At 38.1% G+C, this 15,476-nt stretch overlaps 2 protein-coding genes across 2 annotated transcripts; both read left to right on the forward strand.

Annotated features, from left to right (window-relative positions):
- Nucleotides 1-9,918: 9,918 nt before the first annotated feature.
- On the forward strand, nt 9,919-10,955 carry LOC111582938 (odorant receptor 131-2-like). The gene has a single exon (XM_023291824.3). The coding sequence runs from the start codon at nt 9,986-9,988 to the stop codon at nt 10,952-10,954; it is 969 nt and encodes a 322-aa protein (XP_023147592.2). The 5' UTR covers nt 9,919-9,985; the 3' UTR covers nt 10,955.
- A 1,741-nt stretch (nt 10,956-12,696) lies between these two features.
- On the forward strand, nt 12,697-15,377 carry LOC111582939 (trafficking protein particle complex subunit 14-like). The gene is made up of 3 exons (XM_023291825.3): nt 12,697-12,812; nt 14,293-14,407; nt 14,486-15,377. Exons 1-3 carry the CDS (start codon nt 12,788-12,790, stop codon nt 14,640-14,642), a joined length of 297 nt encoding a protein of 98 aa, XP_023147593.1. The 5' UTR covers nt 12,697-12,787; the 3' UTR covers nt 14,643-15,377.
- Nucleotides 15,378-15,476: the final 99 nt, after the last annotated feature.

The raw sequence follows: 15,476 nt of genomic DNA on the forward strand, positions 1-15,476 counted from the left end.
CAGCATGGATCACCATCTGCTGTGTTGATTCATAGCTGAATGTCAGAATGAACCGAGATAGAAAAGCTGCTTTGAGCTGCAACATTACAGTCTGACAATCCAACACCATCACAGTTTTCATCTGGTTGTTTTGCTCCAACATGCCGTGAAGTCAAGTTTTACCTAAATCAATACAGAAATTCTATTTCCAACCAACAGTGGAATAGTCAGATGGAAGGATTTACTTCTAAGTTCTAACTCAAGTTTTGTTTGGAGCACTGATATATTTCTTCGGTGAATTTTGTGGGTTTAAACTGATAACAGAAGTGAGAATAACTTTGAGGTTCACCTCCGGTGTTAAAAATTTGTTATTGGTGTTTTAGAATATATCATCTAATAATCAATAAAAGAAATTAGATGAATTAACGCTGGATCTCTAACTAGACCACGCAGTATGTAAAGTTTAAAACTGTGTGAGGAACAAATAACTCAAGAAGGGAATTGAGTTTTCTGTCATGTTTGGGTGTTTGTTTGTTTAACAAGAAAGCTTTGTGGTTAAAGAAATTTTCTTTCCAGCTGAAAACTAGGAGTGTTTTTAAGTTAAATATGGTTGATAAATAGTTACACACTCATGGATGATGTGGTACAGACACTTAGGAGTGTTTTTTGGGGTTACGTTGTTCATCTACATTCTCTCATGCTGTATGCAGTCCAACTCGTGTTGGAAAAAGAGGGATAGATGAGATCAGTCAATCATTTACAGATTAGCAGAAATATTAAGGTCTCCACAGAACTCAGGATAGGTAGAAAGAATTAATCATACTATAGGTAGAAAGATTAAGTTTTTCTATCAAAGAAAAATAAAAAACCATGCTGAAAACAGGGTTAAAATGGCATGATGCTCTCCCAATTATCCCAATTGTGCTGTATGCAATCCGCAGCACTGCAAATTTGACCACAGGACTGAGCCCCTATGAGGTTCTCATGGGTCGGCCTATGTCCACATAGGAGCTAGTGCACCTTTGAACACACAAGGTCACTCTGTTATGGACTGATGAATGAATGGCTGAGTATGTGAAAATTGCTAACTGAAAATTTCATTTACAGGTCCCTACAAAAAAATGACTTACAACTGCAACTCTTCATAAGGCAGCCATACCTGTAAAAGGAAAAAGGAAACAAACAAGGAGACATTACTTCAGAAAGGTACCACTTAGACTGGAAATGGACATTTTATTCACTGAATATATGTACTCAGATATGATTGATTGATTGATTGATTGATTGATTGATTGATTGATTGATTGATTGATTGATTGATTGATTGATTGATTGACTTACTATTTTGAGGTTGATTTTAATCAATTGCTCTTGGATATAATATTGATTGCTTTTGTCTTTTTATCTTTTCAAAAACTGGTTTGTTTTTATCGCATGATTGTGAATTTTGATGTATATAGCACTTACCTTTTAAATGTTATAAGGCACTTACATTATTTTTTATTGACTATTTTATGTTTGACATTTCCGGTCTTAATGACGGTACACACCTGAAATTTCTATGATAGATACTTACCTTTAATGGAAGGCCTCTCCACCAGGAAACCACAGCCGGGACGGGGTGTCGGTCCGGACAGAGCAGGAACAAGTGCGGCCTCGCAATTGTACACACGTGGACAAAATTGTTGGTACCCCTCAGTTAATGAAAGAAAAGCCCACAATAGTCACAGAAATAATTTGAATCTGACAAAAGCAATAATACATAAAAATTCTATGAAAATTAACCAATGAAAATCAGACATTGCTTTTGAACTGTAGTTCACCAGAATTATTTTAAAAAATAAACCCATGAAACAGGCCTGGACAAAAATGATGGAACCCTTAATATTTTGTTGCTCAACCTTTTGAGGCAATCACTGCAATCAAACCATTTGTGTAACTGTTAATGAGACTTCTGCACCTCTCAGCAGGTATTCTGGTTCACTCCTCATCAGCAGACTGCTCCAGTTGTCTCAGGTTTGAAGGTTCCTTCTCCAGACACCATGTTTCAGCTCCTTCCACAGATGTTCAATAGGATTTAGATCAGGACTCATAGAGGCCACTTCACAATAGTCCAATGTTTTCCTCTTAGCCATTCTTGGCTGTTTTTAGCTGTTTGTTTTGGCTCATTATCCTGTTGCAAGACCCATGACCTGTGACTGAGACCAAGCTTTCTGACACTGGGCAGCACATTTCTCTCTAGAATACCTTGATAGTCATGACATTTCATTGTACCCTGCACAGATTCCAGACACCCTGTACCAGATGCAGCAAAGCGGCCCCAGAACATAACAGAACCTCCTCCATGTTCCACAGTAGGGACAGTGTTCTTTTCTTCATATGCTTCATTTCTGCATCTGTGAACATAGAGCTGATGTGCCAAAAAGTTCCAGTTTTGTCTGGTCTGTCCATAGGACATTCTCCTAGAAGCTTTGTGGCTTGTCAACATGCAGTTTGGCAAATTCCAGTCTGGCTTTTTTATGATTTGTTTTCAACAATGGTGTCCTCCTTGGTCGTCTCCCATGAAGTCCACTTTGGCTCAAACGACGACGGATGGTGTGATCTGACACTGATGTACCTTGACCTTGGAGTTCACCTTTAATGTCTTTAGAGGTTGTTCTGGGCTCTTTTGTTACCATTCCTATTATCCGTCTCTTCCATTTGTCATCAGTTTTCCTCCTGTGGCCACGTCCAGGGAGGTTGGCTACAGTCCCATGGATCTTAAATTTCTGAATAATATGTGCAACTGTAGTCACAGGAACATCAAGCTGCTTGGAGATGGTCTTATAGGCCTTACCTTTAACATGCTTGTCTATAATTTTCTTTCTAATCTCCTGAGACAACTCTCTCCTTGGCTTCCTCTGGTCCATGTTTAGTGTGGTACACACCATGTCACCAAACAGCACAGTGACTACTGTAACCCTATAAATAGGCCGACTGACTGATTACTAGTTGGAGACACCTGTGATGCTAATTAGAGGACACACCTTGATTGAACATGTCCCTATGGTCACATTATTTTCTGTCTTTTCTAGGGGTACCATCATTTTTGTCCAGGCCTGTTTTAAGGGTTTATTTTTAAAAATAATTCAGTTGAACCACGGTTCAAAAGCAATGTTTGATTTTCATTGGTTAATTTTCATAGAATTTTTATTTATTATTACTCCCGGGCAGTACGTGAATAAAATCCATATGGAAAAAGCACTCCATAAGTTCTACTGCTTTGGCTATCCGCTTCTATTCAGATCCTGGTTTTTATCTTATTTTTGATTTTTCAATTAATCGCATAAACAGCACGTTTCATACATATTCACATACATTTTAAAAGCTCTTACTGCCTTCTGGCACACCTCCAGAGAGATCCAGGTATGTGGTCATACATGGTGTGGTGGTTAGAGCAGAGCTTGCCAGTCTGGGTTCACAACTTGGCTGGAACAGAGGTAGGAAGTACTCATACTGAAATGAACCAAATAAGATTCAGATAGGACAAAGTGAAAACAAACCTCCAATGCTCTACTCTTTCAGCCACTCCAGTTCTGCTCACATCCTGGCTTTTATTTATTCTTGTTTGTGTTTTAATAATTATTTATTGGTTTATGTATAATGATTTTATGATGGCCTGTTTTTGACTTATGAAGTTGTTTTTATGTGTGTGTATATCTTTTAAGTACGTATTATTTTAGCATGTTTTCTTAGCACGTATTATTCAGCACTTATTTAAAGTCCGTTATTTATTTTTGTATTGGTATGAAGTTGGTTTTATGAGTGTATATATATTTTAAGCATGTATTCCTTAGCACTTTCTTACTTTTAGCACTGATTACTTAGCACTTATTTTAAGTCTGTCATTTATTTATGTATTTTATTTATTATATGTGAACATGTATATGAACTGTATGTTCTTAACTATTTTAATCTTCTCCAGGATCTTTTAATCTACAGATCTATGCTCTCTTTATTGAGACCACGGGAAAAGCAGAGGAAATTGTTAACAGATTAGGATCCTGCTGCTCTTCCTGTATGGTGGCCCAGTTTACCTCATTTCGATGATTTTAGTGGGTTTGACACACCATTTTGGCCTTTATTTTAAAGGAATTTTAAGATTTTTAAATCCAGCAGTCCCCCTGAGCCCGTGTCCCTTGCAGTGCTCTTATTGGAGCACTGCACTTTTACCTAAACCTAACCCAAACCCCACCTAACCCGAACCCCACCTAACCCGAACCCCACCTAACCCGACATTTTTTTACCCCCAATATCTGTCCAATGTCCAAGCTGGACAAAGCAGTTGGAGTATAGAAATGATAACTACATTTACTATGGATAGTCTGCTGTATTACTGCAGCACTGAGGGACGATCGACACTGAGTCATGGACCATAATAATGCTGGTAACCACGGAAACCATACACTAAGACAGTGAAAGCTGCAGCCTAAAACTGTCCACAAGATAAAAGCTAAAATATAAGTTAAATATTTTGAGTTTTGTGACTAAAACAAAAATAAAAATCTATACTTTCACTAAAACAAAGTCAACATCAGATGCTTTGTACATTTAAACGCCGAAGTAAACTTTTGTCACTTTGTTTATTCTTGTCAAACTTTGCCACCATTTGTCCTCATGGTGGTGCATGTTATTCCCCTCTACATGAAGACTGCTAAAAACGCCCCTGGGAGTCATTAATCATGTCAACATTTACTGAAAACATTAATTAGTGAGTGTCTGCATATTTAATGTGACTAAATGAGTTGTCAGGAGATTGTTGGATGGGAACATTTTTGGCAGCTGACAAACAACATTTACCCTCAAGAGGTTAGCAAAAGGCCCTGACTAATTAAGGAAACACATCCCTAAACAGAAGGAACAGTGACACTGCAGTTAACTTCATCTTTACTTTATATTTCAAGGTACAATTCAAAGGCTGTTGATTGAGTTTTTTTAACTCCTGAAGTTCAGAAACTTGTACAAAGTAGAAAAGGAAAGTTAGCAATGCATCAGTCACATGAACAAACTGCCATGAGGTAAACATGCAGCGTAGTTGGGCTGGCTGCTCTGCTGCAGATGTAGATCCTTAAAACAACATCAACGCCACGTCCAAATAATGTCACAGATCACTATCTATGTTCGTTTTTGCTTGCTGTTTACTTTTGTCTTCAGTCCCCTTGCTATTTCATTTGTACTCAGTATCTACTTTTGTTTTCGCTTACCGTTTATTTTCATCTTTAATTGCTGATTATTCTCATCTTCTTTTCTGGCTCACAATTGCTTTCTGCTTTAGTTTTTGCTCACTGTTTACTTGTGACTTCAATCAGGGTCTATTTTCATTTCTACATACCGTTTACTTTGGTCTTTGCATGTTGTTTACTTTCATTATTGCTTATTATGTAACATCATATCATCTATTAGAATTTTACATCAAGTTTTGAACTCTTCTGGATTTGGCATCTAATGTACACATCCATAAAAAATGTATGAAAACTGTGATGTAACAAAGATAATAAACAAAATTATGAGTAAAAGTTGAACTGCTACTAAACTTTGCAAATGATGAGGCGTGTTATTGTTGTTCTAGAAATGTTGTCTTCAGTTTGGTGAAATACTCCGAGGTGTCACAAAGAGAAATCCCCACATCTGACCTCATCCCCTGACAACTCATTTAGATGCATTAAATATTCATTAATGTTTGAGGAGATGATGTGTTCCTCTGTAAAGACAAAGTTTAACAAGCACAAGCAAGTCTAAAGTAAATGGAAGAAACTTCAGCGTCTGTCCTGAAAACTTTGCTTACATGTTAAAGGTGCCTGTTAACCCAGAACATGGAGGAAAAATCCAAACATGTTCTAAAAGGGTCGTATCTAAACTCATCAGAATATTTTTTGACACCTAACCACATAGTTTTGGTGGTTAAACTTACCAGGTTTTTAGCACATAGTTAATGTTGTGAAGGGGTTAGTTTCACCCCAAATCAGAATTTTCATGAATTTAACCAAAGAGCAAGTGAAAATGGAAGTCAGCAATTGAAAACGAAACTAATCAGCAAGTAAAAGTGAACATAAACAGAGCAAAATGACAGTTTTCAGCTTCTGGAAAAGACAGTTACTCGTGAGCTTGGTTAAAAGTAACCAACAACTGAAGATAAAAGTAAAAAGCTTGTGAAAACAAAAGTAGACGAGTGAAAAGAAAAGTAAAGAGCAGGCAATGACAAAAGCAAACAGCAAGCTAAAATGAAAGTAGACAGAGTGAAGCCAGAAGTAAACAGCAAGTGAAAATGACGAGAAAAGTAGACAGTGAGCGAAAATAAAAGTAAACAATGAGCAATAATCATTGTCATTGTCGCTCACAGTTTATTTTCATTTATGTATGTGAAATTTATGTATCAAATTTATTTGGTTAAATTCATGAAAATTGTGATTTGGGGTGAAACTAATCCCTTCACAACATGAACTACGTGCTAAAAGCCTGATAAGTTTAGTCACAGATTTCATACATTTTTATGGATGAGGACGTTAGATGTGAAATCCAGAAGAGTTACAAACTTTATGGTCAGATGTGGGGATTTCTCTTTGTGACAACTCGGAGTATTTCACCAAACTGAAAACAACATTTCCAGAACAACAATAACACGCCTCATCATTTGCAAAGTTTAGTAACAGTTCAACTTTTACTCATAACTTTCTTTATTATCTTTGCTGTTGTTTGAATTAGACGATAACGCAAAAATACTTCACAGTTTTCATATATTTTTATGGATGTGGACGTTAGGTGTCAAATCCAGACGAATTAAACATTATGTAAAATCCTAATAGACAGTGTATATTATCATAATATACAAATCTCATATATGACTGTTTCTTTCAATTTCTTTCTCTTTACTTTCACCTTCACTCACTGTTAACATTGATTTTTGAAAGCTGTTTAACTTTTTCAGGGGGTCACAGTTTACTTTCTTTTTCATTCCCTGGTAATTGTTGTCTCCACTTTCTGTCTTCTTTCATTTTCACTTGTTTCCTTTTGTTTTGACTCGCTGCCGACTGTCAGTGTTTACTTTTGTTTTTATTCACTCTCTGCTTTTGTTTTTTTCTCATTGGTAACTCTTGTTTTCACAGTTTCCTTTCACCTTCTCTTGCTGTTAACTTTCTTTTTTTTGGCCTTTTAGGCTTCGTTATAAAGGACAGTGGAGAGAGACAGGAAAGTGGGGAGAGGAATGGGGTGAGGACCTGCAGCAAAGGACCATGGGCTGGATTCAAACCCATGACCACTGCATTGCTCGCTCAACCAGTTGAGCTACCGGGACGCCATTTGGTGTTAACTTTAGCTTTCACTTCTTAATTTTCATCTTCACTCACTGTGTACATTCATCTTCACTGCAAATGGCAGCGACTTTACCCAAGAGGAAACCGTTATCATCACATGTTAACATCGTCTTTAGTTCACTTCTATTCTACATCGTTCCTCTATATTTTCACCAATACATATTAAAAAATATAACATATGTAAAATACTGAAATAAAACGGAACAAAAAACAAAACAAAATCCACTTAAAATAAAATAAAAACCATGCTTGCTCACAGAGGATCCAAGCAATCCTTAAATTTGTTGGGGTTTCATGTATATTTTTGTCAAAAACTTCGATCTAAATTCATCAGCTTAACCTCTATAGTTAATCAATTCCCAATTGGGTTGAGGTCAGAGGAGTTTGGTGGCCATTCCTCCTTACACAGAAAGACAGGTAGATGCTCAGAGCTGGGTCATAAGGACAGTGTGAGCAAGGGCACCATCTTGCATAAATACCAATTCCAAACATCTGTTAAACATTTTCAGTTCAGTCAAAGGCCCTGATTTTTTTCCTCCTGGCCAAAACTGAAAGTAGTACCTCTTCTAGAATGTTGCTGGTCTAATATTGTGCATTAACAGTGGTATCTTGAGGCACAATGTGCAGCTCTGAGAGACCTGAAGCAGTTATAGCCCCCCAAACCATACTATGGGCACTGAATTTCACTTGCTCTGAAGATGGTACTTTTTCACGATCATCTTTATTGATACGGTTGTTTTGGCTGTTGGGTATCAAAAATAAGTAAAGAGGGCATTCATCAGAGAAAATCCAGTTCTCCCACTTGTTTGGAGTCAGATTTATGTATTTATTTGTGAAAGCCAGTCTCTTCTTTTGCAGTTTCAGACCTAATGTTTGTGTTACATAACTATGCACAGTGCTCTTCAAAACATCTTCTCAAAGATTTTTCAGCCTCTGACTGAATCGTTGGCATGACTGGTATCTTTTACCCTTGGCCTTTCTTATTAGATTCTTGGCTCTTGCAGTTAGGCCAGATAGACGTCCTGAGCGAGGCAAGTCTTTGTAGGATCTGTCTTTGTTGTACCTTTACCACCAGCGGATACTTCTGCCAAGGGCTTGAGCTGCCTGCTGACGAGTGTTTCCTGGATTTTGAAGAGCAATGGCCTGTGCACCACTCTCAGACTCTAAAAGAGCAGTTTTTCTGACCTTACTCATGGCCATGTAAACAACGCTTTTCGTGTGCTGCTTTACTTGGCTGTCAGTCACTGACCAGTTCATCCTCTGTGCCATCATCAACACCCTACGTTCCAACCTCCTACCTCATCAACTAGCCCACACTCTGGAATTCATGGTTCCATCAGCCTTTCATGGTTTCCCTCATTCTCTATCTCTCGTACATCTGAAAAAGACCAGAAAATGTCAATAGACTTTCCCATCTGACCCTGCTGTTCATTACCAAGACTGTTCAAGTTGCAGCCTGATCCTGGTTCCCTTTCCTGCAAATTCTGACAACATTCCAAATCTTCTCTGACCTATTCTCTGGCCATTCCTGGCGTATTGGCACAGTTTTAACAGCTGCCAGCTGAGTCTTTCTGAAGCACCTAATTTCAGGCCATGGGCTGTTGGTCATTGCAAGCATGTCAGCTTTTCATGTGCTCCACCCATTCAGACCTGCAGTATGTTAGACCCACTCTTTCATTTCATCCTTATGGGGGGGCTTTTTGGGAGTCTGCCATCTTGGTAGCCATCGCTGATCCCTGACAAAGCCTTCCCCTACATGGCAGCAACTCAACTCAGTCATCATCAATATAACACTCCTTAACATTTAATGATCAAGCGTGATTCTAATGAATTGTGTTAAAAAAGACAATATACAGTACACTTTGCACACCAATTTTTGTGCTCCAACCACATCACCATTTTGTTAAAATAGCAAAAACTAGAACCTTGTCTTGTCATACATGCCACACATTTAGTTCCACTGATGTTTGAGGCCTAAAAAGTTAGTGAAATGTTGACCAAAGACTATATTTTGAGGAGGGATTATCTATTCATCCCTATACACACACTTCCAGGAACTTTCTGGGGCTCCACAACCACCCTTGTTTTAAACTTTTGCCCTTTTTGTCCAATTTCAAGGGATAGTGATCAAAAATTTGGCACCAGCTGTTGCCATTCAAATCTGGAAGAAGTAATGTTGTCTGAGTCTTTACAACCTTTTGTGACAATGGCAGTTATATTAATAACTCTAACAATACTGAACCCTTAGAAGGGCTTCCCAACTCAAATTGTTGGGAGGAAGCAACATATTTCCTGGATTTTGTCTGAATTGACCCACAACAACAAATTAAAACAGCACCACATGTCACCAAGGACACAACAGCTCCTTTATTGTGATGTCAGCAATACAGCAGGAAATATCTGTTGATCGGCTGTTAACCCTATGGACAGGTGATGAAGTCACGTGAGATGTTTGTGAGGACGAAGCTCATATACAGTGTGTGATGGTAGAAACCTTGCAGTCCAGCTCTGCTCACCTGGAAACCAGAACAACCTCCAACCTGCAGACTCAACAGATGCCTGTGATGACTCTGGATCTTCATGGTTTGAATACAAACTGCCAGGTTGTCTTTGTGTTTTATTTCCAGGGATAATGAGAGGTTCAGTTTTTCTCCAAAATGTCTCATGCGAATGATTCCATTCACGATGAAGCTCAGGATGACAGGTTCCTTGAAATTCTGATGGTTTCAACTCTGTCTACAATTCCATCCTGTGTGTTTCTCTACATTAATGGGATCATGTTGTTCACTCTGAGGAGTAAAGCTGTGTTTTGTGAGACTGCTCGGTACATTCTGCTGTATAACCTGTTGTTTGCTGAAACTGTGCAGCTGGTTCTGAGTCAGGTTCTGTTCCTGTTGGCTGCTTATAGTGTAATAATGACGTATCCTCTATGTGGATTCCTCACCCAGCTTGCTAATCTCACCACTACGATCTCTCCTCTCACTCTGGTGGTGATGTCTGTGGAGAGATATGTTGCTGTGTGTTACCCACTGAGACATGCTGATATCGTCACTGTCAGAAACACAGGTGTGTCAATAATTTTGATTTGGACGTTTTCTTCTCTAAATGTTGTCATTCGAGTTCTTCTGCTGTTAGAACTTCCTTTTGACAACCTGCTGAATCTACAGGTCAAAGGATTCTGTTCGGGCTTAAGCATGTTAGTTGGACCAATATCTCATGCTTATAACAAAGCATTCGCAGGTTTTGTGTTCACATCAGCCGGTGTGGCAATCATTTCCTCCTATATTGGTGTTGCAGCAGCAGCCAGGTCGGCCTCTGCAGACAAAGCTTCAGCCCATAAGGCTCGAAACACACTGCTGCTGCATCTGGTGCAGTTGGGCCTCAGCCTCTCCTCCACAGTTTACTATCCACTGCTCATTGCTCTGTCAACAGTAGTGGTCAGGGTTGTGTTTTTCCGCATCCAAAGCCTTGTTTATATGTTTATTTTCATTGTGCCCAGATGTCTGAGTTCACTCATCTATGGCCTCAGAGATCAGAGCATCAGGCCTGTCCTCATGTTTTACCTCTGCTGCCGACTGAGACTTTCAACTGTCAGAGTAAAGTCTGACGTCTCATCCTCGGCTTAAATGTAAATGGACAAAGCTTTATGTGTGCCTGGCAATGTGGTATAAATGGTAAATAACATCCTAAAGCTACCAAATCCTTGATTTAGCTTGAAAGCTTCTGAATGAGCTTCACAGACATTACATTGTTTTGAGAATGTCGTTCTGTAGTTTTGTCAGTCTGTCTTAAACTCTCTGTGACACTAGAATCCTGTCACAACAAAGTATTATTGTTCTTACTGAGATTATATTATTTGTGATTGTTACATTACATTTGAATTTTTACTGTCAGCTGTTACACTGATCATGTTGAGTTCTGAGGATTTTCTGCTGCTTTTTTCCTCTGCTGCTCTCTGAAGGAAATTAACTCTACCTGGTTCTCTTTCCTACATAGCATCAGCCACCGCATCTGAAATATACCTTTAACCTCTCCAAACATCTCTGTCTCATCTTTCACTGGAGTTTTTATCTGCTGTGTTGCTGCCAGAGAAAGAAAAATATGTTTGCATTTATAAAATGTTTCAGCCACAAATGGGAAACAGTTGTCTGATAACAAAAGTGATTGATGGTTGCCTTTTCTTGTTTGTCATTTTATTCATATTATAGTTGATGCAGCCACAGTTTGGCAAAATTTTACAAGAAGGGACGACTGAAAGCAAAATAACATCACAACAAATGTATTGTGTTTGAAGAAAATCTGGGACTTTGATAAGAGGTTGAAAAATGATACAGATAGGACAAAACCGTAAAAGAGAAATGAGGGAGGCAATGTAAAATAAAGTATTAAGAAAAGCACATCCAAAGGTCAGGTTTTTAATTCAGGACTCTGAAGAATTCAAAACAGACTAATGTGCAGAAATCTGCATAATTTAGATGATGATCATTGTGTTCCATTGCCTACCAGAAAAGACAGCTTTACCAGGTCTGCAGTGCAGCTTGAGAAAATGAAAATAGAAATCATAATGACTACGACAGATACGTAGTCAAATTATGATTGAACAGAAGACATAGATTAGCCAGACAATAGAAATGAAACATGAAGTGTACACATGGTGTACAATACAGAAAATAGTCTGTGATAATAAGTTCCGAGTCAAAAGAGGTCAGTGATTCATGCAGAGGTACAGAAAGAAAACATGAAGGTTTAAAGTCCTGCAGAACATTTTCATACAGTCACTTCTTTTAATAAAAATGTATGCAGATACATCCCATGGACTTCAAAAGTCCCTCTATTGTATATTATATATAAATTTTCCAGTCATTTAGGACAAATTTCATGTCATTCTGGACCAATTTTCCAGAATTATGGATAATTTTAAAGTCATTTTGGACAATTTTTTTCTGTTATTTTCAACAAGCTTTATGTCAGCTTGGATCGTTTTTTATCATTTTGGATCATTTTTGTGTTTTTGGGATAATTTTCAAGTAATTTCCTGTTACTCTGGACGAATTTTCTGTAATTGTGGATCATTTTCAAGTCATTCTGTATGGGTCAATATATAATTGCGGGATTTTTTGTATCATAGTTGACATTTTAGTGATATCTAGTCACTTTTTTATTAATAAATGATTGTTTCCATTTCAAATAATTATGAAATTTGTAAAGACGTGATCATAATGAATTTCAAATAGAACTGTATGCAAGATATATCCCATGGACTTCAGCAGTCCCTCACTTCTGTACTGGCCCCCATGCTACTGATGGTGCAGAAGTGGCCTGCAGCTGCTCCTCTGAATCCACCACTGGGGGGCGCACCGCTTGGCTGTTCTGTGTGACGTAATCGGAAGTGTTTGTGTCATTGTCCCATCCACTGGTCCTCCTCCTCTTCCTCAGCATCCTCCTCCTCCTCTGTCGCCATGGTGCAGATGATGGAGTCGCAGTGTGAGTATTTCATGTATTTCCCGGCGTTTGGTTGAGAGACACGAAAGCTTCAGCTTATTAAAACGCAGAAAAGTGACACCACAGAAGTAATTGTAATATTTTCAGCTTTCTGATGGTCCGTCGACTACTCATCTGTGATGCGTTGATCCATCAGGAAAATGAACCAAATATAAGCGTAAAATTATGATGCTTTACCAAATCCCTTTTCTTTACATGTCTAATAAAATAGGCTAAAATCATTTGTTTGCACTAAATTCTGTAGATTCTGTAAAAGACAAAAAAATCTGCACTCCTCAGAATGAGTATCCAGAACAAACACCAACACTCATATGACAAAAAAATCTGAAAGTTTTCAGATGAACTGCAGGCAGTTTCCACAGAGCAGAGACTGAAAGGAAAATAAAATAAACAGAGTCAGTAAAATAAATGCAGCATGGCTCAAAAACAGTGAACAGAGGAGCAAGTTGCTGGAAATACATTCAGCATGGTGAAACTTCTTTCTAGAGCTCACATGCAAAGTGGTGTGAAAAACGTTTCTGGAAGTTCTAAATCTGTAAATAGAAAAGAAACAGATCAAAATCTCAACATTAACTTTTTTTTTTTTTAATTCTTTATCAGTTTCAACAATTTTTAGTGATGGGTATAATTCACATGTGCACAATATTATCATTTTTCTTTATTCAGAAATCAATTTTCCATCAAAATAATAAAATAAAATAAAATAAAATAAACGGAAACATTTGCATCTTTAGGAACATTAGGGAGTGACCATTACATTGTCTTTAAATTTTCATACTCAAAATTAAATTGGGCTTTTTAATTTTTATATCCCATTTTCCCCAACAAGCTACAAACCAGTCTTGTTTTTTGTTTACAAACGCTGTCATCTCTTCCATTTTATACATATTCAGTGTTATATCCCACCATGCTTACATGAATATCCTGCGATAGCCAATTCTTAGTTCGAGATTTCATACTTGCAACAACAAAACACTCAACAGATATTCATCCTTTTTTCTCCATTCCTGTGGTAAACATCCAAAATAAACAGTTTTTATTGCAAAATGAATTACACATTTAAAACTATAAATGGTTAAAAGGACAACATCACACACGGGTATTAAGAGAGAAACTGAAGAGAAAATAAAAGATAGAAAGAGATTAAGATCAGGAGGATAGAAAAAGGGACAACAAGCAGTGAACATTTTACAATGGATAAAAAGGCAGAGAGTGATAAAAGAGAAATAAAAGGGAACTTTACTTGAAGGCGAGTCTAAAAATGTTTTATCTCAACACAAACTTTAAACATTATGAACTTCTCATGTCCATAAACTAGTGTATGCTTGTTCCAGGTTAGTCCACATTTGAACATTTTCACATCTGTTCTCATTTTTTCATGTGAATAAATGTCACTAAAACACCACAAAGCCTCTACTGCTCAATGTAAAAGCTGTCATCTCATCGTCTCATCATCACGCAGGTAAAAACAGCCCGTCCAGCCCGGCGGTTCGAGACCTATTGGACCGACACCAGGCCAGTCTGGGTCGATCTCAGTCCTTCTCCCACCAGCAGCCGTCTCGATCGCACATCATGAGGTAAAGCTCTCATTCCAGACCGAGCGGATATCACATTGGATTAGGTAGTTATCTGATGATGTCGGTGTGTGTTTCCAGGACGGGCAGCGCCATGGAGCACCGGGCCATCACGCCGCCCGTCGGCTCGCCGGTTGGCTGGCCGCTCTACCTGCCACCGCAGGACAAGACGCTGCTGTCGCTGGACAAGATCGCCAAGAGGGAGTGCAAAGTCCTGGTGGTGGATCCCACCAGCTAGAGGGCGAAGAGGCTTTTATTTGGAAGGAGACTTAACCTCGAAGCAAGCTGCAGGAAACACCGACGGGTCTGATGGAACTGTGATTCATGAGGAGAGGAGCCGCCATGATCAAACTTCACACGAAATATTTAATGTATTATCACATCCAGAGACACAGCTTTTATGGATCATGTTTTCCTGCTCATTTGAACAAAATGTACAAAAAAAATCAGGAAATTTCCAAGAACTTCCTGCACAATTACTAATTATTAGCGAAACGGTGAAAGCAGAGCTACGGTTTTGCAAATAATTTTTAATCTAAAAAATACGTATTTGTTTTCCACTGCAGGTCAGAAAGCAGAAACATCAGTAAAACATTTACAGAAGCACATCTGCAACCATCTGTAAAAGATTTCCCTTTATAATTATCACCACATTTCACAGGATTTTATTTACAGCTTCTAGTGGAAATGAGTTGGAAAATACAGGAACCGTAAAAAAAAAAAAAAAAAGTGTTATTTCACTGTATTATTTAACATTGAGAGAAACTTTTGTCTCATTTCTCAGTGTTATTCTCTCAGTAGTTTTATTTTGGACAGTTGTGCCTTCAGATTTTGAGTGAATGCGACACAAGAAACTAAATAAACTGCATGCAAGAAAGAATGATTTTATTATTAAAAAGAATTCACGTGTCCTGCTTTGTTTCAGTCATACCACATCTGTTTAGTTTACTGCAGGTAAATCCGAGAGGAGCAAAGCTGGAGGTGCTTTTATTTTGAAATTACAACCTGGCTTCGTGTTTCTGAAGTCACAACATTTATTTTTCATCATCTTCAAACCAAGAGAACAACGGAG

Source organism: Amphiprion ocellaris, chromosome 10 (assembly GCF_022539595.1).
Source record: "Amphiprion ocellaris isolate individual 3 ecotype Okinawa chromosome 10, ASM2253959v1, whole genome shotgun sequence".
Classification (NCBI taxonomy): Eukaryota; Metazoa; Chordata; class Actinopteri; family Pomacentridae; genus Amphiprion; species Amphiprion ocellaris.

Excerpts from the sequence above, each read along its gene's own strand:
- LOC111582938 (XM_023291824.3), top strand. The coding sequence starts at position 9,986 with ATGTCTCATGCGAATGATTCCATTCACGATGAAGCTCAGGATGACAGG.
- LOC111582939 (XM_023291825.3), top strand. The coding sequence starts at position 12,788 with ATGGTGCAGATGATGGAGTCGCAGT. Across the intron at positions 12,813-14,292 it reads GCAGATGATGGAGTCGCAGT|GTAAAAACAGCCCGTCCAGC; the intron begins GTGAGTATTTCA and ends ATCATCACGCAG. Across the intron at positions 14,408-14,485 it reads TCTCGATCGCACATCATGAG|GACGGGCAGCGCCATGGAGC; the intron begins GTAAAGCTCTCA and ends GTGTGTTTCCAG.